Source organism: Python bivittatus, unplaced genomic scaffold, assembly GCF_059951505.1.
Source record: "Python bivittatus isolate LINGU-HERP-01145 unplaced genomic scaffold, Pbiv_v1 ctg000080_np1212, whole genome shotgun sequence".
NCBI lineage: Eukaryota > Metazoa > Chordata > Lepidosauria > Squamata > Pythonidae > Python > Python bivittatus.
Window position 1 is genome coordinate 53,485,313 of NW_028277035.1, and position 27,187 is coordinate 53,512,499.

The 27,187-nt window shown below is 36.8% G+C and overlaps 1 protein-coding gene across 6 annotated transcripts in view; it reads left to right on the forward strand.

The window, feature by feature from the left end:
• ATP2B2 (ATPase plasma membrane Ca2+ transporting 2) overlaps positions 1-27,187 on the forward strand; it is a 141,925-nt gene that overhangs the window by 35,361 nt on the left and 79,377 nt on the right. For all 6 annotated transcript variants that reach the window (XM_088134107.1, XM_025164224.2, XM_025164225.2 and 3 more), the window contains exons 2-4: positions 2,408-2,605; positions 14,716-14,973; positions 17,779-17,904. In XM_088134107.1, the coding sequence (XP_087990233.1) occupies positions 2,408-2,605; positions 14,716-14,973; positions 17,779-17,904 (582 nt within the window). The remainder of the gene's footprint in view (positions 1-2,407; positions 2,606-14,715; positions 14,974-17,778; positions 17,905-27,187) is intronic.

Below are 27,187 nucleotides of genomic sequence, written 5' to 3' on the forward strand. Positions count from 1 at the left end.
ATTATTGAAATAATCAATGTAGGAAAATAGGGACATATGCATTCAGTTCATGTGATGTGTGGAAGGGACTCCATATCCTTCACACAAGTTATTTATTGAAGAAAGTATAGTTTGTTGCAAACAAAACCTATAGTCTTACCTTTAGCACAAAGGAACAAAGGAATTCTAGATGTAATTATTCTGAGAAATAAAATAAAATAAAAATGAATTAAAACAGAAACTTAGCTGGGTATAGACAATTATTTTGACTAAATCCAAGACTGTTGGTTTTTGCTGCAATAAACTGGTATTGCATTGGAAGTTTCTACAAATGTGCACATATACCATACTGCAAAATAGCCTTGAATGGGAATACATTTTGAAAAGTAATAATTTTCAAATGATGTGGTAATCTGATCCTTAGGGGGAAAAAAAGACATTCATTTTAGGTGGCTTACCTTTGCCTTATTTTCCTGCACACTAAGCAGCAGCCATCCACCATTTTTATTTTGTAAGACTGTTGTTAGAAACCTGGAGGGCCCAGAGCCATTGTTGTACACAAAGATGGTGCCAGAGATTGGTGCCTTGCAGCATGGATACTTCTTGGGACAGTGGTTCTCAAGGAAATTATCTAGGAGCACAGTGATGATCGTAAACACTGTGTTGCCTTGTGTTACCCTAGAATGAACTTAAATTAAGTTAATCCATTTAGCAGTTCCATATGCATTACAATGTATTCTTTATGTTTTGGAATTGTTACTCCATTGCTAGCTTTTTTCATTTAATTGTTCAGTCACATCTTTTTATCATATATCTGTGAATTTTTCTCAGCACTATCTTTACAGTGTTAATTTGGAAATATTGTGAACTCAAGGCATTCCTGTGCAATAGATAGCATCCTTGTAGTCTGTTTTCACAGCAATGGTTTTAACTCAGTGTTGATCTTTGGGCTGTGTAAATCCTTTGAAAAAAGTGCTTCAGTATGTGCAGAAATGTCAAACCATTAAAGAAGATGTATATTTTTTCTAACTCTCATTGCAAGCTGCTTCTGACTATGTCCAGATGTGTGCAAGCACAAAGACCTCCCTTTGCTGGGAAAAATAATATCCCGTGCCTTCCAAATGACGTCTTTTGAAGGACAGACACATTCCTAATTGATACTTCAGTTGGAAGAGATCCATAAGCATCACTTTCAAATCACTTTCTCGAAGTTCTTTAAAGAAGTTGTACTTACTGGCAGCGGCTCCTGTGTTTTTTTTTTCCATTTTGGAGATGCTCACCCCTAAAACATACAGCATACATCACCTGAAATAATTCTGTTTGTCTTACCCCAATATATTTCTCTGGAACTGTTTATAATAACATTTCCTTGTAGGATCAACACCTTGTCTCCTGATTGGTTTTTTAATGCACTGTGCAATAAACTGTCCAGTAGCCAGAGGAAATGACACAACAATTAATTATATTAAGTCTTTGGTTTCTGTACGAAAAGGAGAGAGAGGGTGTGGGAGAATGTCATAGCAACACTGAAGTCCATTGCTTCAGTGAAGCTCATGGCTTATACTGTATATCGAAAGCACGATGAAACCAAATATACTATGCAACGCTGGTGAGGAATAGTTTAAATCATTCAAAATATTTTGAATTATTAATTCTAATTAAAATTTTTGAATTATAATGTTTAATTATAAACATTTTGTTTATCTTCCCACACAGTTTCAAAAGAAACCAGAAGTTAAAACTATGCAGATCCAAGTAGCAACCCCATGTAAATGGTTTATACTGAATGCACATCACACTGTATATTGCTTCTTTCTCCCAAAGCACTCCCTTAATACTGAGGAGAGTTCTGGAATAGTATTGAGTAAGGCTCTGAAGACTGCTTTAGTTGGGAGCAGTGGAAGAAAGGGGGGGAAAAAAAACTTGTCCAAGCAGAAGCATTCTGTTATAACTGAATGCAACCTAAGCACCCAACATTATCTTCCATTGCTTTCTTTCCTTAGTTATAAAACGATAGACATGGAAACGGAACTTCTGAATTATTTTTATGCCATTACTTTGCTAATATAATTGAAATTTTGCAAATTTATTTGCTGCATTAATCTCTTGTTTTGCTTCCTCTTTTTGGTATTCCGTATAAACACTATTTAGATTGTTTGCCGGTGCTTTTTATGATTCTCTGTAAAAGAGGATTGCCTAATGGAAAAGCTAGAGAAGAAATGTATTTCTAAAAGGCCTTTACGAATACATATAAGTCTCTGTGATACATTAGCTGAGGATGAGTTTGCCAAAAGAGAATTACAAAATTGGAAGTCTAATGAGCCATAAATGCTAAGTGAGGAAAGCAAAAATGGTTGTGTTTTAAAATGTAGTTAATACAAATGTTAACAGACTTGTCACTCACCATTAATGTTTCCTTGATTTGTAGGATTACCTGGCACTACTGCTGACCTAGATAAAAGAAGGCTAATTTTTGGGCAAAACTTTATACCTCCAAAGAAGCCAAAAACTTTCATACAGTTAGTCTGGGAAGCATTGCAGGATGTGACTCTCATCATCTTGGAAATCGCAGCCATTATATCTCTTGGGCTCTCATTTTATCATCCACCTGGAGAAGGAAATGAAGGTAAAACTTGTTTCCCCATTATTTATCTAATAAATATAATTTTATTGGTTCCATTGTTACATAGGTTTGGGAGTAGCACAGGTTCTCTGCTTTTAATCTCCAGTTTTCTCCCTGTTTCCTAAAGGCTTATAGTAATTTGATATGACTTAATTTAGTATACATAGATGGAATTGTTTCTCAGTTTTGTATCTCTTAATTTCATATTACACTGGGAAAATTACAGCCTTGACCATAATGTAGCCACCTCTGACCTGAGCATCATTTCAAGAGATGCAATCCGTGATGTGGACTGAGGCTGATAGTGACTTATCAGCTGGTACAGGCATAAAAGAGAAAAATACCACATGGATTGGTTTGTTTTCTCTATCAAAGCCTTATGTTTTTGCCTGCAGCAGCTGTTGTAGGCATCAAGATAGAGCAGTAGGTTAAAACTGGTTACACTTCATAATGAGTGAAACTTACAGAGCATTGATGCAGAACTGTCACCAGTCAGCCTGACTGCTAGCAGATTCCAACTCCCATGCTAAGTAACCATTGATAACGGCAGGGATCTTGGGCCCACATCATAGTCCCCTTTTACTTCATGGGTTTGTGATTAGCATTACCAGCAAGTAGTGGTGGAAGATTTCCATTCCTCCTTCATATTAATTAACTCCTCCTCCTCTTTTTTAACTGAGAGGAATGCTTTGTATACACTGAAATGGACTGGGCCAGTGTGTCCAGTATTTCATGCAAAAAGCTATAAACTGTAAGAAGGAAAAGAGTCCCTGCCCATTAATGCAAGTCTAGCGGCATAATTTAATAAAATTGCTTTCGACGCCCATCCGTTGGTGGCTAACCTGTACTGTGACTTATCAGTGGAATCAGAGGAATTAATTGGCAAGGCAACGCCTGATTCAAAATGTGGACTTTTTTTTGGGGGGGGGGGGTGATATATCATACTAACAGAGAAGAGAAAGAAGTCACTGGTTCAGGTTAGCCTTGGAAACACTTTCCTCAAGGACCAAGTGACAGGATTACTGTAGCTTGAAATGCACCGCCTAAGGCCCTACTTACTGAGGGCTTACCCATCTACTTCATTTATGCAGTGAGCAAACAGGTTGTGTTCTAAACATGGAATTGTGTTTCACTGAATTTAATAAACAAATTGTGATCCCAGGAATCTCAGGAACGATAACAATGACTTTTTAGGGTTTGCAAGCAGTCATCAAAAAATTCAAAAATTATCATGATTTTTGAAAGCTGAAGCAACCTCTACCTCATCCTTATGTGGCTTCCAGACTTTCCTTGCACATCATAGAATTTAGATGTTGAGTCCAACCCCTCGATTAGTGCAGAAGCCCAATTTAAAGCTGTTTGAGCCTATCCACTACCTCCTTCAGTAACTGGTTCCACTGTCAAGCTATTCTGACACAACAGTTTCTCTTCCCTAAAAGGATTGGCCCTGTTAAAGCACACATTGTTGGTCATCTCTTAAGAGACTCATTCATTCATTCTGAATATCCCTGATAAGTCTGTTCCCCAGTTTCCTGCCTGCAGAGTTCAAACTTCAAAAGCAGCGTCTGTGCATCTCTCTATTTCTGCATAATGTAACTTGGGTACATCTCTCTAAGTGCTAATTTGCTATTCTCCAGTGTAATCTTAAGCCATGCCCCACATCAGTAGTTCACAAAAACCAGCAATAGATTCTAAATGCCACAAAGCTATGCAACGCCTGCTGATTTCAGGACCCCCCTCCAGTGTACGGTATAGCTAACAGAAGAATGAAACCGGTACATGTGACATCTGCCAACAGATGCATCTCACAGGGCCATGCTGCTGTTAAAAGGGAAAGAATCAGGTTCTTCTCAGGTCTCTTTGTGCTGCACTTGGTTTGCCTTTCATATCCATCGGTATGTCTTGAGGTACATAAAAGAGAATGTGGCATTGTTTCCTACGTGGACAGGTCATCCTGGCCTCTGTTGTGCTTGGCAAGTTCTGTACTGTGCTTTGACCATGAAAGGGCAACTCAAGATTTGTGGCATTGCATTTGTAAGCCAGGTTGCAAAGGAACAAGGATGACATCATGTCTGTGCCAATGCATCTTAGTTTCTCAGATGTAATACCTTCGGCTACTAAGCCCCTAGTGTGACTTCCGAAAAGAATACTGTTAGGAAGTTTATGAAAATCAGGTACATCTGTAAATAAACATCTGCAATGTTCCTTTTAGATTGGCAGAGAGCATTGTGTATTTTATTGAAAAGATTCTACTAAACTGTTAGACTTGCACTGCAGATGTTGAGAAGTTAGTTCGAGTTGCATTAAATAAAAATGATTGAATGTATACTTCCTGAAACAACATGTACCCCAGAACACCATAACCTTTCAGTATTCATAGTGTTTCAAAGTTTTACAATACAAGTTTTTAATATATCCATGAGACTCTGTATGTATGAGACTGTACATGCAAATTGTTTATAGTAGTACAAAATGTATTTTTGAAAGGAAAATTGTGCGCAAAACTACATCAATTAGGCAATCATGTATTAAAATGGGTATATTAAGATAATAATATACCAAGTTATTTATTGAAGTCCTAGGAAGAAAAATGCAAGAGTGGAAAAATAAGCAAAACTATAAAAAACACTATTATGCTTAAACACTATTATGCTTACATTTAGGAATTGGTTTCACTGGGATTTTCAGTAAATATTTTTGGCTTGATATTTTTAAATACTGGCATTTAATTTTATAGGGTTCCCCATCTTTTTTTTTTATTATTTTTTATGAAGGTGCTTTGTTGAAGAGACATGAACTCTTCAGCTGATGATTGAGAAAATATTTTCTTCAGGATCTTTCTCCTTTCCCACATAATATATAATAATGGACATGATGACAAGATTCATATTTTATTACTTTTTTGCCATTATTAAAATGTCCTGTTCCTATATAGAAGTTACTATGAAATTTAGGGAAGTTTTAAGTATTGAACTTGAAATGAAAGACAAAAGAGAGCTTTTCTTAACGAAATGAGTAACTTGGTAACAGCAACAGTCTGATATTTTGCAGGACCCTGAGTTTCCAAATGAACTGATCTCCTATTTTTAATCCTCAGATTATGAAATGAGGAGGCTTTGAACATATATTATAGAAACATTTTGGTTGGGTTCCATCAACCTGAACAATTTGCTTTCATGATGGATCATGATATTCCATTTCCTATGAAAAAATATTCTACTTTACAAGTATGAGAGCTCATGTTCTGGGAAATGTGGAAGAACAACATTTAGTATGAGAACTTTAGTGCCGTATCCATACTCATTAATAAATATTTTAAAGTGTTTCCTCATGAATATTTTGTTAGATATTGACAGCATATTTTCAAAATACTTATATTGAGTAAAATACATTGCACTAGAAAATATTTGCATTGATTACCATTGAAACTCTGAGATTTCAAGAATAATTTTTCCCCTTTGCCTATTTCAATGTTGAATATAATGGAAGTCCACTTAGCAAAAAGATGGCTAAAGAATGGAAAGAAAGATAAATAAAGTAGTAAAAAATAAAGTAGATAAATAAAGATAAATAAATCTAACATATTTACTGAGAAGTAACTTCTATCACATTCAGTTGGACTCATATATATCCAAGATTGAAGGCTAAATATTTTGTGCTTAATCTGAAAGAACTGTGTTTGTGAAATATAATAATGCAGTCTTGTGCATCCCTACTCAGAAATAAATCCTACTATATTAAATGAATCTCCTGTGGGAATTGCATAGGAATAAATGAACCACTTGCATAGGAATAAATGAACTCATTGGGTTTCCTTCTCAGTAGATGCTTATAGGATTGCACTGTAAAAGACCTATGAGTTCAATCTTTTAAAAGTTTCAATAAAATAGTTTTGCAAATACAGCTAGCTAGCTAGATTTATATACATAAAAAAGATCCTCTCCCCTGTTCCCTATGGAGCTTATAAAGTGAATTGTCTGAATGGAACTATTGTGGGAGAGAAAGAGAGTCAGCACTGGAGGATGTACATGGGAAAATCAAATGATGCACCTAAAGAAGGGCAGCTACAAGACTGGAACGCTAAAATATGAAGCTACGTGGAACCTCATGAATGCACACTCCACTGAGGTGTGCATTTGATCATTCACTTACCATCGGTCATCCTCTCTCTGTCAAATTGGATCCTCCTTATGTGCTGTATGCCTTTCCTCCTATCTATCTGTCAATCTGTCTATCTATTTATTGCAGGTAGGCACTTACATAAAATATTTCCTACCTCTGGATATATATAATAGATATATGATTCTAAATATAAAATAAATCATAAATTTGTCTTTCATTTTCCTGCTATAACTTCTTTTCAAGCCCATGATTTTTTGTGACCAGTACAGATAATAAAAACAAGAGCACAACATTTTAAAAATATTAAAATATATGTAAATGTATATGTCATGCTTCATAGAAATATGTAAAATCCATTAACTCTTTATTGAATTAGGGCCAGCTTAAACTCAGCATTTTAACACTGCCAATATTAGCAAAAAACAAGTAAGAGGATGTGCTGGAAATGATAGAACCTTAATTTTGTACTCCTTTTTTAGCTATTCTGGAGTAGGTAGCATTTAACATTTAAAGCAATGTAAAACATGCTTTGAAAAATGATTCATAATAAATGTTCAGACACTGAGCATAGCTTTTCTGCTATTAATTAGAAGTACCTGAAAAAAGGCGATGCTGATTTAAGGAGTTGGCTCATTAAACTTAAGTTGCATATTTTTCCAGGTTCCCATGGAAGCGTGAAAAAAAAGAACCTGCTTGCACAAGTGGCAGAGAGGAACTAAGCTAGTGCTTGTGTGAGGTCTGAAGCACTTCTTTTGAAACATTTTTGAAGCACCCGTAGCTGTGACAGATAGCAATCTGTCATAACGGATAGATCAGAGATAACTTATTTATACTGCATCCATTTAGGAACCGTTAAAGTGCTTCTGAACAGCACTCTGTACACGTGGATGTTTTACTCAGAAATCCAGTGCTAGTTAGTGAAAATTTTCAGAAGTACTGTAGGCTGAAATATTGGTGGTGTTTGCTTGTTAAAATCAATTCCAAATTTTAATTTACAACATACTCCATTTCCTTCCAACTTCTTTTTCCTGTAAATAAAATATAATATTTGGCCAGGTACCCTTCAGTTCCCAAATTTTTGCCTAAATTAATGTCAATCCTTTGAAATACAATTTTGAAAAAGAACTCTGGTTGTTTTTTCAGTAGGTAACGTGACCCCTCCCACCACTGCAGTTGCCCCTTTCATTATGTGCAAGCCCCAGGTGTTTCCTTGTTCTGCTGAATCTTCATATATCAGTGAAAGGCCACGTTATGTGTTAATGGCTGCCCCTGTGGGTGTTAATGCAAATACTTCTGGACCAAACATAAATGTAAACTCTTGGACCAGAAATAAAGAAACCAAAGCATAAACATAAACATAAACTTGGGGGCTGCATTATGTATATTTGGGAGCTAAATGCTGATAAATTCAATATGGTGAAAACAGTACTCTCGACATATTAAGGTCTGATATATGAATAAACACAGAAGGGTATCATTTATTCCAACACACTGAGGAAGCCATGCTATTTTATTCATAAATATGACAGACCATCCTAAAGTAGTTGATTGTGTAGATCCTGAAGCAATTAAGATCTTCAGACAGAATCTTATTTTTTTGTAATATGAACTTCCCTTGGTGTTATATCCCCTGGTTAGTAGAAAAATATAATAATGATAATGATGATTAAAGTATTAATTATGCACTCCCACTATCTGAGATTATTTTAACTGGTTAGAAGGAGGGGCAGAGGTTCTACTTGAAACCATCTGCTTAGTTGATCCCTCTGTTTTTAGTATGGAAGAAAGGAAATGATCAGATACCTACCTGTTTTCTTACCTGTAATCTCATATACACTATATGTTGGAATGTTTCCCATAATATTCAGCGGGCCTTACTCCTGGGTTGACATCGCCCTGTGAATTCCTTGTTCAGGTTCAGAAACCTTTTGTCTGCTGAAGTCTGAAACCAGACAAAATCTGGTTATCTTTGCTGCAACTCATGAAAATTGAGTACTCAGTGTCTGGTCACTGTGGAAATTGGAGAAGTAGTGCCTCCATAGTGTCTTTGATATAGCTGTTCCTGTGGAATAAATCCAATAAAGAAGGTCAACAGATTTACTCACCTTGCTTTGAGCCCAGCTGAGGGGAGTTAAGCTGGATTTCCATTCAGTTCTTATCTGTGCTGAAGGGGAAAATTAGTAGAAGTGGTACCTTGATTCTCCCTCTTTGCTGCATGTCTACCTTTGATGCTGCTACTGCCACTGCTCAGATATCGCAGCAGTCTTACAAACTGCATTGATCCCCTCTATGTTTGAAGTCAGGGACTGTAATGATGTTCTGTGTGCTCCCTTATGGATGTGCTGTGGATTCTTTTGTCAAGCAAGAATAATGGAAGTATGATATTTCATTCTTTAAGAGCATTTCTACAATGACATCTTTTCATTCTTTTTTAGGTTATGGAAGTCAAGCCTTAGTGGCTTGGTTACTCTGTTTTCTTCAGTGATAACTAATACATATCGGGTGGTGTTGGAATGGGCTGAAGGGTCAATATTATTTCTTTCATGTTTCCCTTTGGAATCTCTAGGCCAAGCATCCCTAATTAATGATAACAGGAAACTAGAAAACTCAGCACTCTTGTCTCTTGGAGTGCCACAGCATCTTTGCTCATATAATCCTGTAATTTATAGTATTGAATTGGCCATTTGACAGACAAAATATTACAGAATAGTAAGTTTTTAAAAAGCATTGATATTCTATAAGGAGGCTCATTTATGTATTGAAAAGCCATTTGGTACATTCAAAATAGCATTTCCTATGTATTTTTATTTAGGAGCACTCTGGTGAATATTTCTCAAATCAGTTTGCAGAATTGTTCTGCTGTAAATTGGTAAAAAAACAATGTGTGTGTCTTTCTGGTTGTAACATATAAAATTGTGTCTAACATATAAAAATATGCTATTATCAAATAGGGCAGAAGATCCTGTCATGCTTGAAATATTTTTTGAATTAATAGTAATAATAATAATTTATTAAACTTGTATGCTGTTTGATTCTCAATGACTCTGGGCAGCTCACAACAATCAGACAAAGAAATTACAATAAAATCAATAAAATATAAAAATATTCCTCCTTACCAGCTAGCACCATTGATGTTTTTTGCTGAAGCTAGGAGGAAATTTGAAGAGGCCTGTCCAGATGTGAGTGGTTGATATAAGACCACAAAGCTTTTGTAGCCAGTCAGCTTAGGGATGGCCCTTCTAACTTGCCCCAGAGCATATAAAAGACCATCAGTGGGGTCAGCCATTACTGTCATCAAATTTACCACCCAGACCTTCCAGTCATTTAGTTGCAAAGGAGAGGGTAGCTACTGGTGGAACAGCTGAAAGGTACTGCCATAACATTATGTCAGTTTTCTACACGTGGGATCGGCAGAAATTATGAAGCTCTGTAGACTGAACATGTGTGCCAGAGGATGCTCATAAGGAATTCCCTCCTCCAACATCTGCGAATTCAAACTACTGTTTTATAAGATTCCATGTTTGTAGAAATTAAATGTCTATGTGAGGATACTGAAGAGAAAGCAGATAAAAGCAGTATTTCCAGTCAGAGGCAAACAGGGTTATTTTATAGCCTAAGGTGAGAAATGAGTTTTGATAGATGCATAAGGAAGGCAAGACTTAATGAAAAAGTAAAACATAGGCAATGGCAAATAACATTAATGAGCCATAGGCCATCAGTCAGCGGTATATATAGGAATTCAAAATCTTGTAAGTGCCTCATCTCATAAGATTTTTCTTTTCTTTCTTATGAAATGTTGGGCTGTTTTTATTTCATTCCATATTTTATTTTAAATATTTTAAAATATGTATGTGTGTTATTACTATTATTATTTTTTTATTGCTTGGGATATTGTACCTGTTGCTTGAAAAGTTCACTGATCTCTGCTGTAGAAAGAACCAAGGAATCATAACAAGCAAAGCCATTTCGTGCTTCGAGGATAGATGAGTGGTCTGCACCACCCTTTATAGCCCCCCCAACCTTTAGTCAAGCATTCTCCTTGAACTAGGATTTGGCCCAGAATTTTCTGAAGTACAATAGGCACAGGCTTGGAAGTAGTCTTGAAAAAATATTGGGAGAAATTGGTGCTTGAATAAAATCAGGATTGGACAAGCAGTTCCTGTGCATTTAAAAGTAATTTGAGGTGAGCGCAGTTACAGTCCTGAGTGCAAAGTGTGTCTGTGGGTTCTATGCAATAACAATCCACCTTTGGAATCCCACTTCCCACTGCAAAATAAAGGAAAATGAGGCAAACATCTTTAAAATCCTATATGCAAAGATGGGAGGAAGAATTCATGTAGTAACACACACACACACACACACACACACACACACATTCTTCTTACATTGAAAAGGTTAAAAAATAAATAAAAATTCAGTAACAAGCAACAAAGTATAACACCAATACTTTCACCAGCAACCAATGAACAATCTCTTCTCAAAGATACAAAAGCAAGATCTTAATAGCCTCCCAGAAACATAGCAAGGGCAGGGCCATTCTGATCTCAGGAATATGCTGCTCTAGAGAAGTGGGCCAAGAACCAATCCTGTGGTGTTTGATCGTAAGAATCCTGAGAGATTGGGACTGAGATCAAGCCCTTTCTTCCAGATCTTACTAGATGGACAATCATCGGAAATCAATGATCTCTAAGACACCTAGGTTCTGCACCACAAATAAGATGGATACAATTTCAATTTTTTATAGTGAATTGTGAAGAATCAATTGAAATCTTACATATATTCTGACATTGGATGGGATAGTGCAGTCAGATCCAGCCCGGAACGTTTTTCTGACCAAGATGAAGCCATAAATTCATCCTTCCAGCTTTCTGAAAGTCAAGGTGCATAGCATCCAAAGCATTCAACTTATCTGGCGAATTCAACAAGTGAACCTCTCCTTCCCTGGCAATGAAAACTAGAGCTGTGTAATGACTGTCCTCCCCCTTGATGCTGGATACCTTTTCTGCAAATGGAAGAGTAGTAGGAATAAATAATATTCCCTCATGAAAAGATTAGCATTAACTGTTGGGGTAGGCAGCAGAGAGATCTAAAAGATTAATTTCTCTTTTCCATAAAAGAAAATGTAATCCTTACACCAGTTGGCTAGATAGCACATCCACACAGCATGTTCTTACAATTGCTAAGGATGGGAGATGGGAAACCATGAGTTAAGTTCTCTCCATTCCTCTAACAAGGCACTATGATCAAACAAAGATAACTTTGATTTCAGGGCAAGCCTCTCACTCATTGAATCCAAAACTACTACTACCTACCCCTTTCAAGGCATCTAGAGGTTATGGTAATTTTAAAAGAAACTTCCTCCCTCTTTTGATGGGCAGCTTGCTAGATTCCTGAATTATTGGAGATAGAGTTTCGTAGAAGACTTTGAATCTGGGAGTGGGCAAGTTAAAGAAAGATGTTCTATCTATAGTTAGGCTTAAAAAAATATCCTGGAACTCCCCTGTTCTATCCTGGATTTTAGGCTCATGCTGAGGCAGTGTACGACCCTAGTAAAAACACAATAACAATAAATAATATAATTCCTTCCCTTTCATGGAACCAAAATCAGCTGTTTAAAGCAGTTCGCTCTCCCTAATGGAAGAGCCATCCATGGATGGTAAACAAAGCTAGGTTTTTTGAATCACCAGCCACCTGTCTTTTCAATTAAACAAATACTCAGAGACAGAACCAGAATTGTAGTCTACTAAAAGGTAGTTACTTACCTTGAAGAAATATTATATTGGAGTCTACTTTTATATTGGTCTCTACTTTATCTGTTGTGTCTATATCAGGACAGTGAAGCTGAAGTAAGAAAAAATCTTCAGGTGAAATACGGGTTATTGAATAAGAATTTACCTGAAGGAAACACACTAAGTACATTCTCACACACTGGTACACCATCTCTCTCTTTATTTTACATATATATGTCTGTTTTTTTTTAAAGAAGTAAAAAATAATCTATGGGTAGAATTGGAACCTCAAGAAAATGAACTTGGAACACTTATTGGCATTTAATCCCTGCAGTTTTCTTGGCAAGATTTTCAACCTACTGTATTTTGTATAAATGAGTCCCATATTTCATTATACTTGTCCATACAAAGTCTGTGTCTCTAGGCAATCTGCTCATAGGTGGCAAGCGCAATCAGGTTTTTAATCCATTGAATAAATGGAGCCATACATTGATCTTTCCAATGTTGCAATATCAGTATTTCAGCCATACCAAGGGCATGGAGAATCCATTTATGTTGTCCAGTTGTCAAATTCCATGTACTAGGTGTGTAGTTCAAGAGAATATTATTCTCTGTATCAAAGAATGATAGTTAGGGTTATATAAATGTATTAGAATTTTTTTTTTTTTTTAATCTGCGCTCAGTCGTTACCGACTCTGCAGTGACTGCTTGGACGAGTCCTTTGCAGTTTTCAAGGCAAGGTGTTTCAGAAGTGGTTTGCCAGAGGCTCCTTCCTAGAGCAGAGCCCAGCTGGCGAGCGCAGGAGGCGGGGTTTCCATTGCTTCGCGCCCTTTTCGGGCGCGCGTGGTTTTTCGTGCTTACTGGCAACTGCTCCCGACTCCTTTTTGCAAGACACCGCCAGCATTTTTCCTCCCACCAGAGTGAGAGTCCCCATTTATCTACTCACATGAGTTTTCGAACTGTTGGGTTTACAGGAACTGGGGAGGAAACAGGAGCTCACCCTGCTAACGCGAAGGCTGGACTCGAACCGCTGAAGCGTCGACCATTTCTTAATACAGTATATATACGTACTTGAATATATTTACATTAGATAAGTATACAGGTAGTTTTGCCTAACAACCGCAATTGGGACTGGTATCTCGGTTGTTGAGTGAAGCAGTCATTAAGTGAGATGCCCATGTTACTGCTTCACTCAAGGACTGCAATCCAGGCACTCCCAGTTGCGGTTGTTAAGCGATCTTCCAGATCGCTTTGCAGACGGAGCAAAAGAGCTGTCTGCTGAACGATTTCAGCTCAGCGCAGAGCTGAAATCCTCCTGGTAGTGAGCCCTTTCACTCTCAAACATTCCTAAAGCCTGCCAAAGGGTTTGCCCTCCCCTCCATGAGAGGGGAGGGAAAACCTCCCAGAGGTGGGTAGTTACGGAGCTCAGATCCTGAAGATTTGAGGTCTGTGCCTGCCTACCACTGAGAGGGGAGGGGAAACCGCAAGGTTTGTGTGTGTGTGTGTATGTATGACATTTTACAAGAGTCAAAAGTGCTGTTGTAAAACACCCTTTCTGAGGCCATTGTAACTTTGAATTTTGAACCACCATTAAACGACTGGTCATTAAGCAAGGACTACTTGTATATAGAACTATTAATTGTTATAACAATATATTATACTTTGTTGTTTTTCTTTTTTCTTTATTCACTTTTTAAAGTACTTTCTATGAATAGGGTTTTCTCTCTCTGAAAATGTATGTATTTGCATTATAATTATCTTTGCGTTGTGTTTTTCTTTTCTTTTTCTGTTATTATTTTAAACACAATAAAAATAAATAAGTAAAGATTTTTAGAAGTGGTTTGCCCTTGCCTTCTTCCTAGGGCTGAGAGAGAGTGACTGGCCCAAGGTCACCCAGCTGGCTTTGTGCCTAAGGTGGAACTAAAACTCATGGTCTCCTGGTTTCTTGGCCTGGTGCCTTAACCACTACACCAAACTGGATCTCAAATACTACTATGACTATTACATATTAAAATGTATCTGATGAAAGCTTATATTTCTAATAATTAGATTATTTAATAATCCATTTGCCGAGAAGTAGCTATGCTTTCCTAGTTGCTATAAAATGCTGTCTTAGATCCCATATTGTTAACTGTAATATGTGATATCTTATATCAGAATTAGTTGCTTATGTGTGATATTAATAATTAACATTCTAAACAATTAGACTTTGTTTTCATGGTTTTCAAGTAATGTCCTTTTCTTTCGTCTATTGTTCTCCAGCGTGTGCTACTGCCACAGGAGGAGCTGAAGATGAAGGTGAGGCAGAAGCTGGTTGGATCGAAGGGGCTGCCATTCTGCTCTCTGTTATATGTGTGGTGCTGGTTACAGCCTTTAATGACTGGAGCAAAGAGAAACAGTTCCGTGGACTTCAGAGTCGTATTGAACAAGAACAAAAGTTTACTGTCGTTCGAGGTGGACAAGTAATTCAAATCCCAGTAGCAGAGATTGTAGTTGGTGACATTGCACAAGTTAAATATGGTATGTTTTTTGTATACCTTCTGGAAAAATTGTGTCTGAATCCCTAGGATTTCTTTATAACCTATTAAATAGCAGCAAGGGAATAGCTGTTAATAAACTGAACCATTAAGGCTGAATCCTTATAATGCACAGGAAAAATACCATAATGTAACATACAATCAGTTATCTGAAAAATGATTCAGTGTTATTAACAATTTAAATTCATCTGTGAGGGACAATATTTTATATTTTTGAAATAAACTCCCTAATATTATATTTAGTAATCAAGGAACTGGCTCAAGTTGCTAGATAACTAAATCACTGGTAGGTACTAAGTAATTGAATATCAAAAATGTTATTGGAAAATCAGCTAGTGGAAATCAATTAAAGGATAATTTGAAGAAGGATAGGTAGAGATGTGAAGGAAGAACCTTAATGAAGAGAAATATTGCTTCACATCTTGAATTTCTGTTTTCTGTAGTTGCAGAGTAGCAGCCATCCTTAATAAAGACATTCAGTATATTTCTGATGAGAATAATGAACACCCCAATGGCAAGAGCACAATTTCTATCTGTTTGAATGAAAAGAATGGCATGTTTAGTCCTTTCTATACACTTGGATTGGCTTCCTGAAACATGAATGCAACCAATATTATTTTCATCCATGACATGAATCAAAGTTGGTCCTGTGGTCCAGCACATGGCTAAAACCAGTGGAACTGTACTGTGTCTGGAGAATACATTGGGACCTGATATTTTAATTCCCAGCAATGACCATGCTGATTAAGGAAATTTGAGATGAAGTTTCAGAGATGAAATTTAACAGCGAAGTTGGGAAAGGCAATCTAGAACATATGGAGCTATTATAGTGGGCTTTCTTTAATTTGAAAATATCAGCTATAGTTTACAAAGGTTATATCTCTCTATCTCTATCTCTATCTCTATCTACAGATATACTATTAACTTTAGTATAATCACTGACCAGATTTCAACAAGTTAACAGCAGACGAAACAAAATAAGGCAACATAGTTTATGGAAAGTTTATTGATGCAGTCTGGTTTTTCAAAGAGTATAGCAAAATTTGGCCACATCCATAGAAATTGAATAATACTGTTCTGTATATAGAATGAATCAGAATTGCCTGGGTACTTTGTTAAATAAGGAGTTATACAATGGATCATTGGATCCTTATAAAAATGTAATATAATAGGGCATGGACTGTGGATTCAATAGACCTTTTCCACAAGGTTCATAAGAGATTTTTAATATATGCCCTTGAGAACTGGCATATGGAGGACATTCAAGAGTGCTTAGGTTAGTACTCTCCGGAGTTTAGAGACAGCTATATAGTATAGATATGTAACGGGTGTAAAGGAAAGGGCCTAGATAGGGTAGATTGATTCAGTTGCTTTTCCACATCTTAGGCATGTGTTCGATCATTAAAAATTTGTCTCTAAAGAAATTGCAGTTTTTTGCAGAATTATTCTGTTCCATACTGATTCAAAATATTTCTCATTAAGAAGACAAGTTAGACATTCTGAAAAGAACTGTATGAAATAATGCGAATCTATTGAAATCCCATTTCAACTTTGGTTAAATCTGTCTCCTCTCTTAATACTACATTATGACAATGGGGCCACTTGGGATATAATCCTTAAAAATGTGGATTAAACTCTTTCTAGTAGAGCAAAAGTGCTGTAAGGACCCAGCTGAGCACCAGACAATAATTGTAGTTGTCCTTTGGCTTAATAAAGCTTTAGTGCTGCTGGGTTATGCTGTGAAATGACTGCTTTTCATGCGTTTTGGATAACATAATTTTTGTGTGCACTGCATTTAGTAAGACTATGGAAGACCATGCCCAAGCTATTGAAAAATTTTACCTGCTCCATAATCTGGCCTTTTAACCTCCTTATATGCACTCCACATTGCTTTGCAAAAATTGGGATCTTTATTTTTGAATAGTTGATCTCTAGTGCTTCCACAGAACAGTAATTGGCTAGGGTACTCAGGGTTTGCTTAAGTCCAATTGATGTTTGTGATAGAAGGACTACATTGTCTGTATACAGTAGGGTTGGAATATATCTATTGGCTAATTTCAGGTGGTAATACTCTAATTTAGTTATTTTGGTCAGAAGAGGGTTAATATACAATTAAACAAGGGGGCCAAAAGCACTCCTGTTTCACTCCTGTTTGGGTTAGGATCTCTTTAGTGTAATGGCTTGAATACTGCAACAAACTTTTATTCTAGAATTCTCATAAAGGTAATGCATTAACAACAGTAGCTATCTATCTACAGAAGTATTTATAAGTTTACCCCACAAGCTTCTTCTGGAGATATAATCAAATGCAGACCTAAAGTCAATGAATGCAGTATATAATGCAAAGCCTGTGGATTATATGGATGTTTTCAGCCAGATGGTGCCATATGAGGGCATGGTCAAAGGTAGAGTGTCCAGTTCTAAAATCTGCTTATCATCTGCCAAAATATGCTGTTGATTGATACAGTCAGCCAATGTACTGTATGTGTGGATGTTTAGCATAGAGATTACTTATGCTTAAAAGATTGATGGGCTGATAGTTAGCAAGCAGTTCTCAACAAGCGAGAAAAAGAGAGTGAGCAATAATAGACTCACCAGGTGGTAGTACTTTGATAAACTTACTAAAGGTTGATCTACAAAAGGAGTATATTTTTATTTGGATTGCAGTGATTTGAAGATTCATACTTCAGTTATGAAAATCTGTTGGAAGTTTCATACATTACTAAATAAACGAATAAAATAAAAAGGCTTTCCAAATTAGTTTATCTCTTAATGATTTTACTGATAGGCGACCTACTACCTGCCGATGGAGTGTTTATTCAAGGAAACGATCTTAAGATTGATGAAAGCTCTTTAACTGGAGAGTCAGATCAAGTCCGCAAATCTGTTGACAAAGACCCAATGCTGCTTTCAGGTATGTTTTGTGCAGTGAATAAACCTTTGGTAATCACAGATATGGAATACTCTGTTCTCCATTTCTCTTCCGTTCATTTTCAAAATTCATTATCCATGTATTCTTCATTCAGAAAAACATATGGAGAATGAATAGTTCTGTATTAATTACTGAACTGGATTGAAAACTTTTCAAATGCTGTGTTGAGCACCTTGCATTATCCCCATCCTGGATGATATCACTCCAGCAATGGATTTGTGAAGGGTGTCATGTTTTCGTTGTGCATTAGTGAAGCATGGAAGCCTTCAAAGGTAGATTTGAAGACCCCACCAAGCAACATAGAGACAGGGCAGGAGTTATGCAAGCACTCACATGTTGAATGATATACTTTACTTTTTTACTTACTTACTTGGCATATAGGTTGTTCAGATCTTGAGATTTTGAGCAGTTATCAATTCCTGATTGCAGTAATAAAATTAAAATACAGCGATAGAATTAAAACAACAATAAATGGCTCGCATAAATGGATAGACAGAGCTGCGGCAAGGTAAAACAATCTCTGCTTTCCCTGCACTCTGTGAAGGAAGCAGAAAATAAGATGCCTCTTTTGCAGATTTTAGAATTTCTCAGCCACAGGATTCAACCCAATATTATTTGTTGCTGAAGCTAGACAGTATTATTTATATATGTGTTAAACTTTGCACTGAGCAATAGTTTTTCTTTGATTCCCAAATATACTATGGCTTCCCTGTTCATTTTTAAATCTTTCTCAAATGCTATGCTTTATTTTGGTATACCTTTTCCTATGCGTTTTTGAGATAGGATAGGAAACTGATGTTTTCTTGTCAGTCAGATGTATGACAATAGCTTTGGTTTATACAGTATTACAGATTGATCATTAGGTTGATTCCCACTGCAGTCTAAGGAGACCAAATTACCAGCAAGGGTGATTCCACTGAGAGAGCTCAGAATGTAGTGGCTTTCCCTGAAGGGAGATTCATCAGCAGGACAGCGTTTAGCCCAAAACCATTTTACAGAATGAACAACTGATATTGGAACATGGGGAAGCAGTATGGTGAGAGCCTGTTGGGATCAGGAATGGAGAGCCTGCATCGTAAATGTCTTTGTTTCTAAGGAATCTGTTTATTTAATTCTACTGATCCCTACTCAGTGGGGAAAAAAAAAGTTCCTGTCCCTTATCTCCTGCCCTGCATATAGAGAAATGCCAGGTCACAAGAAATGGCACTAACTACACCAAGGGATTTCACTCCCACCTGCTCTGCCTAGCTATATTTATATACACATTTACCTGGGAGTAAATCTGTTCAATTCAGCATGGTTTTATTTTGAGGAAACATGTCTGGAATTGCAAAGTAACAAAATGAATAGGGGTGAAACCTAGCAAATCCTAAAGTGCCCTCCCAAATTGTCTTTCAGGAAAAAAAACCCAATGAAACCTCCCCCCCCCCCACAACTACATACAAGGTTTAGCCCATCAAATAATCATCTTATTACACTATCGCCACCTATTAATTCAGGCCTAAATGAGGTGATGCTACAGATAATCAGAAGAAACGCTGAGAAAATATTAGGATTATTTATTGTGTTTGGTCATGTTTTGGTTACAGATGAGTTTTCATTCTTGAGTGGTCTGCTCCAACTCTATTTTTTTCCATAAGCCCTGTATAATTTTGTATAACATGCGAGTTTCTAACAACATAGCCATCATGCTATATAAGAATTGACTGTACCGTGCAAGAAGAACAAATAATTCAATAATAGATGAAATAAAATCAGACTGCTCACTGGAAGCACTAATAGCAAAGCTAAAGCTTAAATATTTGGGATACGTAATGTGAACGCAAGAGTAAGAGGAGAAGCCCTGATGTGTGGAAGAATGGAAGAGGCTGACAAAAAAACAAGATGGCTACGTACAATCATTGTTAACACAAGCAAGAGCTTAGAAGAACTCAAGGAAGTGGTAACTAACTGTCAGGGAGGCGGCTCACAAAGAGCCAGAAGCAATGGAATGATTGAATAACAGCAACAACAGAATGTAAGTTACTACCAGCTGGTCAACGATATCTTTTTAGGTGAAACTCTCAAGAACCTAACATTGAATTCTGTTCACAAAGGGAGGGGGGGGAAATCTGATGAGCTGTTGAAAATCCATTGGTAATCAAAAATCTCCCACAAAAGGTAGCAGGACTTTTTCATAGATTATTGATCAGACATCATAAATTGGATATATAATGTTTTTGTTCTAGCTACATTTTTGGTAATATTGAAGGCATAAACATTCAGATTTGGCTTCCTATTTTCTGATTCATACTGTTATCTGTTTCTTGGCAGAAAATAGGGTAGATAAAATTCTTTGTTTAGCTGCTGCATAATATTAGCTACTTCTGAGTCATGCATGGAGATGAAAAGCAAGCTTTTATTTAATCTTTGCTAAGAATAGTTACACAACAATACAAATGGTCAATCAGGTCAGTTGTTAGTAGAAAATCATGTGTGTGTGTGTGTGTGTTGGCACTAGATTTTGCCTTAAAAGAACATTTCAGCTGACTTATTATTAGCATACTTAAACCCACTTTTTGAAAACCAAAACTATCCACATTATTTCAATTTATTTTTCATATAATTTTAGTCAAGTTACATATACTATAACAAAATACATGCCCAAACATCAAAAATATATACTAAAATATGTATGTGTATGTATAGAGAGTACAGGGGGTGGGGTGGGGGAGAACAATATATATATATCACAAATTTATTTATTTATTCATTTATTTATTTATTCATTCCAGTGTTGAGGCTACCTGATTCCTTGGCAACTCTGGGCAGGTTACAAATAAAAGAAATGAAGCCATACATATAAAAGAGAACACAGACAACCAGTAGAAGAAAACTAAGCTAAACTCAAAGGGGCTCCACAACCAGCCTGTCCCAAGGCTTGGGAGAACAAACACATTTTTAGTAATTTGGGGAATGTCATTAAGGTGTGAGCCTCTCAAATATTGGGGAGGGGGGTATCTTTTCAGAGGGCAGGCACTGCAGCTGAAAAGGCCCATTTCCTGGGTCCTGTAAGATGACACTATTTGATGGATGGGACCCAGAGTGCAGCACCCTGCTTCATTCATCAGATGGGCAGAAATAATTACAATGACAATATCCTTCTTACATTTAAAATTATTACAATAAAACATATATCCTGTTAAAAATACCCTTTCAATTGTTAATTTACCTATTTCATAAAGTAATAAGACCCAAAAATGAAATAATTACAGTATGTTTATACTATTTGTATAAGTCCTTTAAGTATTATATCACTGATATCCTTATAGCAGCCAGTTTCTTTGTATTTTTTATATAAGGAGATGGAGATTGACTGAGAATGATTTGTCCAAAATCATCCAGTTTTTCTCATAACCTTGTCTTTATTATTATGTTACACTGTGCTTCTTTTTTTTTTTAAAAAAAACATTATTTCATCTACTATTTCTCAACATCTGTTAAATGGGATATTTTCCCCACTCCTTCCCCCTTTTCACACTCTTGCTAATTATTCTTTTGTCATTTGCCTTGTTTAAATTAATTCCTTGCAGCATGTCAGAATTCCAGTGCATTTATTTTTATTTATTTAAGCAATTTATATAGCTGCTCAACTCACAGTGACTCCGGGTGGCTTCCAGAAATAAAAACCCCAAATACAAAACTCACTACACCCCACCACACTTCATTAAGTATATTTGGGGGTATAATGAATAGGCAACAAGTATCACTGAAAGGGGAATTCAAAACCTCTGCTGCCATAATAAGATGCTTTTAGATCATATTGGTTTAATTATATGCTTAACCTTCCCTTTGTAAATTAATGGAACTACAGGTGGTCCTCATTTAATGACCACTCATTCAGTGACCATTTGAACTTGCAATGGTGCTGAATAATTGGTACTTACGACCAGTCCTTGCGATTACAACATCACAGCATCCCACAGTCACATAATTGCCATTTGTGACCTCCTCTGCTGGCTTCCAACAAGTAAAGCCAGTGTCGAAGCTGGCAGCAAGTTGCAAGCTATGGTCACATGAGGTCCTCACTTAAAATGGCAACTGGAACTGCCATCATTAAGCGGCGCAGTCGCGTAGTTTTTCGACTTACGACTGTGCTGCTTAATGACAGAGTTTCCGGTCCCAATTAGCAACGTTAAGCGAGGACTACCTGTATTAGCTTTCTCTAAACTAACACCATAGATATTGTCACATGGGGTTGTCTTCAGTTTGTGTCACTTTTCTGCAGGAAGACTCTTTGTTTCTGAGGATTTGCATGGTATAAAAGGAAGAAAAAAGTTTTCATCATTTCCTCCTTTCCCTTGCAAGTCATCCCATGCTATGGGACATTGTTCCAGAGAGTCCCTCGAATGTTGAGAACAAATATGAGGAAAGTTAGGCCTTAGAGGGAGGGGATCATATAACATTCTATCAGCAAATTAATATATTTTTAATTGTCATTTCTTATTTCAGTGAATCAAGCAAACTGTTGTTTGGCTCTTTATTTCAACCAAAGCTGTATATGTATAAAGAGAATCCAAATTTTGTAATAGATTCCTTAATATTATTATCCAAATACTGCTTGCTTTTACTTATCAAAAAATTACTTTTTTGCTTTAAGGTAAAAGTCATAAATTAACAGCTGCTATTTTATATTTAATATATATGCTCGCAGTTGAAATTAATTGTACCATTAATTCTATAAGAGTAGCTTGTAAAAAGTACAATTTTCTCCTTAGTGATAAATACAGTTACTATGCTGTTCCCTACTTGGAATTATGCCCTGGGCACGTGTATTTGGAATACATCCATTCATTTGAGGCAAACACATTTCCAATTCAGATGACTTATATTCTAAGGATATTATCCCAAAACATTTCATTCAGTGGTAACTTTGCCAATAATTTCCGCATATATATTACATGCATCCAAATAGAATAGAATAGAATAGAATAATAGAATACTTTGTTGGCCAAGTATGTAAACATACAAGGAATTTGACTTCGGTGTAAAGAGGTCTCAGTGTGGTTGCATAGCATCAAGAATAAAATGAATAATAAAAATAAATAATAACAATAATTTGGTGCGAGCCCCCATCCGACCCCCAGGCCTTCTGGCACAGCCTGGATTTCACCCCTTTCCTGAAGGCCAATAATAACAACAACGACAACATTATACTAAAACTATGCAGTCAGAAGAGGAGAATTAGAGGAAAAATAGTACTGCGGCTATTAAGTAGCATATATTCATTTTTAAAAAGGAGAAGCTATTATCTAGCATATATTTACATTTACAGAGCATTATCAGTCACGTCTTAGCGGTCATATCTTCATGCAATGTCAACCAGTATATCATACTGCATTAATTAGGTGTTCAGCAGAACAATGCCATGAGGAAAAAAAAAACCTGTTCTGGTGTCTAGATGTACAAAGAACTTGTTTGATATTGCTTACTGTTGCTAAGTTATTCAGTTTAATTAATTCAGTTTAATTAATGTAAAATTTTGATAGATAGGCAGACCAATAATAGCTAAGTTTCAAATGTTCACCATAGTATTCACTATAGAATCTGTGTGTGTGATGTTGCAGAGTTGTCATATAGGTGATATGTTAATAATGTTATGATGTGCATGCATCAGCCAGACATATAAGAAGCCAACTTTCTTACATTAACCAAAATATACATATAAATGTCCCCTTGTATTTTGCCAGGATGGCAAACTGAGCAATCAGTACAAGCTTTCTTCATGAAAGCTCAAAGCCACAATGCAGAAGGCAGAGGCATAATAGCAGGACCAAGCACGGAAGTCCAACACTTAACCACTTACAACACACTGCAGTAGAGGTCAGGATAATATCTGTCCTAACCTCTTCCTGGATACTGCTTACACATCTGCAAAAGTGGAATGTGTAAACCAGTGTTGTCCAAACTTGGCCACTTTAAGATGCTGGCTGGGGAATTCTGGGAGTTGAAGTCCACTCATCTTAAAGTGGCCAAGTTTGGACAATACTGGTGTAAACAAGTAAGTGGAAGGGTGTGTGAGCATGCCTCCTGTGGGCCTTTTCAATACTAATGGCACCTTTAGTTCCAAAGCAGCATTCCTCTTATGGGATTATAAGAATGCCATTTATTGCTGTTATTGCCAATGCAAGAGAAGAGCATTTTGCCAAGGACTCTCTGAAATCTGCGATGCACATGAAAAATAGACAATAGTTCAATTGCAAAAGGGACGGTATATATTCCTGGATGGGCAAAAAAGACCTCTCAGAAAATATTCTGCTTCTTCCATGCAATTTACTCCTCTCAGGACTGTTTTACAAGAGAGAAGAAGAATGATGCTTGATGCTCCCAAACATGAATTATCAGACAAATGTCTAGGTGTTGCCTGAGAAATGTCTTAGTGATATTTTGTTTGAGTTTATCCATCTCTCTATCTCTCTGCATCTAAACACAAAGAATCTGAAACATCTAGGAAAAAAGAAACAACATGTGTTTGTTCAGAAGTAAAGAGAGCACTGGTGGCCATCATGCTTTATTAATTTCTTTTAAAAATGAATAAAAATGCAGCTATATTAAGGAATCAGGTCAGTCACTGCCTGGAGAAAAAACAACTAAAATTCATATTTGATTCTTCAGCAGAAAGTGTACAGCAGGCTTCCAACTTAGGAGATCCTTTGGTTTCACTGAATACTCAAGATAACATTTGCTTATATTTGTCCTCACTTTTATGTTTGATTTAATTTCTGTAGCAGTTTCAGTACGTTGGTTGTAAGTTTTTCTTTTCTTGCTGTATATATGCAGACCAGGAAATCTCTGTTTACTGTGCCTGGTGGCAACTGCTTTGTGTTATAAGAATGGTGTATGGTTATTCCTTCCTGCATAAATATTCTTCTGCACTAATACTCACTCTAGCAAGTTAATTCTAAAAATTATGGGTTTCTCTGGACTCATTTAAGTAAAATGTGCACAGATTGGTATTTATTTGTTTACTGGTTTTATATCCCAGTTTATATTTGTCACGGGAGAGAGTCAGGAATTACTTGTATCATGAGCTGGAAGCTCTTGACCCGCAAAGAGGCAATGGGTGGATTAGTCCTGGACTTTAACCACAGGAGAGAGAATAAAAAATTCCATTGCTTGTGTTTATATGAAACTTAGTGATTGGTATACAATAAGAGGAACCTAAAAATTCCAGCACAACATTCTATTCATGTCAGCCACTATCGAAATTAACTCAGAGTCAAAGATAAGGCTTTGGACTTATCTTCAGGCTAACCAGGACATTCTTAAACAGCAGTACCAAGCTGTTTGTGGGGCCCTCGCTTGGTTATATCAGGAGGTGCATCCCAGTTGGCAGCCTTTCCCCGTATACTCAGTCATGACTCACCTGCTTATGGGAAATGAGACTTCTCTCTTTCTTCCTGCTCAGTCAGTGCAGCATTCTGGTGCTCCTGGACTGGCTTTCTCCTTCCCTGCAAATGCGGAAGGATTTGATTAGAGCTGTTTCCTCCAACGTACTCAGTTCTGAGTGTTCAGTACAAAGCAGTATATTGCTCTGGTCCCAGCCCAGTGGGGTTGGGTGACAGGGACTTCTGGATTGGGAAGCAATTACCACACCAGTATGAGTACTGCAGGCATTACTCCAAGGCAGTATAAGAAAATAACATAATCACATAACATGACAGAGAAATCAAAGAATATTCAGGAATACTGAAGAATATAACATAACTCAAGATAGCAATCAAAGAATATTCAGGAATGTAAGAATCCAATAAGACAAAGAAACAAAGACCTTACACCCTTTCTGCCAGTCAGGGACGCCTCAAGAGATGATGCCAGCAAATGTTCAGCATCCTTCCAGTCAGGTCTGCATCAGAGTTCCATCCCATAGGGTTTCTGCCTAACTTAGATAGTTTGCACACCTGTTTTTGATGGTCTGATCTCATCAGATTTTACCAATGACAAGGATAAGTTTGCCTTGTCTGGTCTACTCATGCCAGGAATTAGACATTTGAGGCTCAAGGTTGTGGATTCCTGCCAAGGATCCCTTAACAAGGTTAAGAAGTATTTGTTTATACAAAGTAATGAGACCATCTCAAAGTTAAGAAATATCTGTTTCTTAAGGTTAATTTGTTTGAGGATGAGAAAGATAATCCAATTCTACACTGGTGTCTCACCAAGGACAGAGCAAAACAAAGTATGACCCAAATCATTTTAGTGAGTAAAGAAATGGTTGCCTGAGCCATTACATGAAAATATAAAATCATATAGCATTCTATATATCTTGAACCTAAGGTACACTCCATTATCCAATTCCTCCTCACCAATCTTCCATTAAAACCACCAGCACTACACACAAGTACAGCTTTTCCATCGTTTGTTCATCAACATCTGGAATGAGGTCCCCCCCCCGAGATTTGAACAGCCCCCACCCTACTGGTGTTTTGAAGGGCCTTGAAGGCTGGCTCTTCGCCCAGGCTTTTGGCAAGCATGACTGAAGCCCCCTTTTCTTCTTTTTCTTTGTTTCCATCTGGGTTTGTCATCTCTGCAATCTTTGTTCCTTTTTTTGTTTTGTGTTGTTTTCTTGTTGGAAACATTTTAACAATTTGTAAACCACCCAAAGTCGCTGGTAGTTGGGAGGCATATAAATTTAATAGTAATAAATAAAACATTGCAGCAATTTAGGAATTCAGCATTTCCCTGTCTATAATTTGCTTCTGTACCATTTGGGGCCAGTAAGTAGGTTTAAGGAGGGGATCCCCTGTGTCCTTCCTGCTGCAATACTTTAAAAATATGATTTTAATAGATCAGACAATGGCAGTCCAAATGAACTTTCTTTTAAGGATTATATTCAGAACAGTTAACAGTAATGAAATACAGCTAAGGAGAAAAAAGTACACCTAGAAACAAATACAAATAAATCAAATATCATCCACCAGTTGAGCCTGGTTTTAGGTTTCTCAATCAACTTAAAAGTCAGATTTTTGGCAGATTCCATAAGAGATGGAGATAGCTTGGCTTGGCTTGACTTGGCAGAGAACTCCTGAATGGAGGAGCAGCTACTAGGAAGGCAGCAGCTTTGCCTACATACTGGAGTGGGTGCTATATTAAAACAACAACAACAATAATAATACAATTCACATTCTTTGGATTCTTTCCTATAGGGCAGTTGCATTAGAAATTATGCTATGTATAATTGACAAAAATAGCAAAAGACTTTTATTGCACTTTCCAGGACATTAAACAT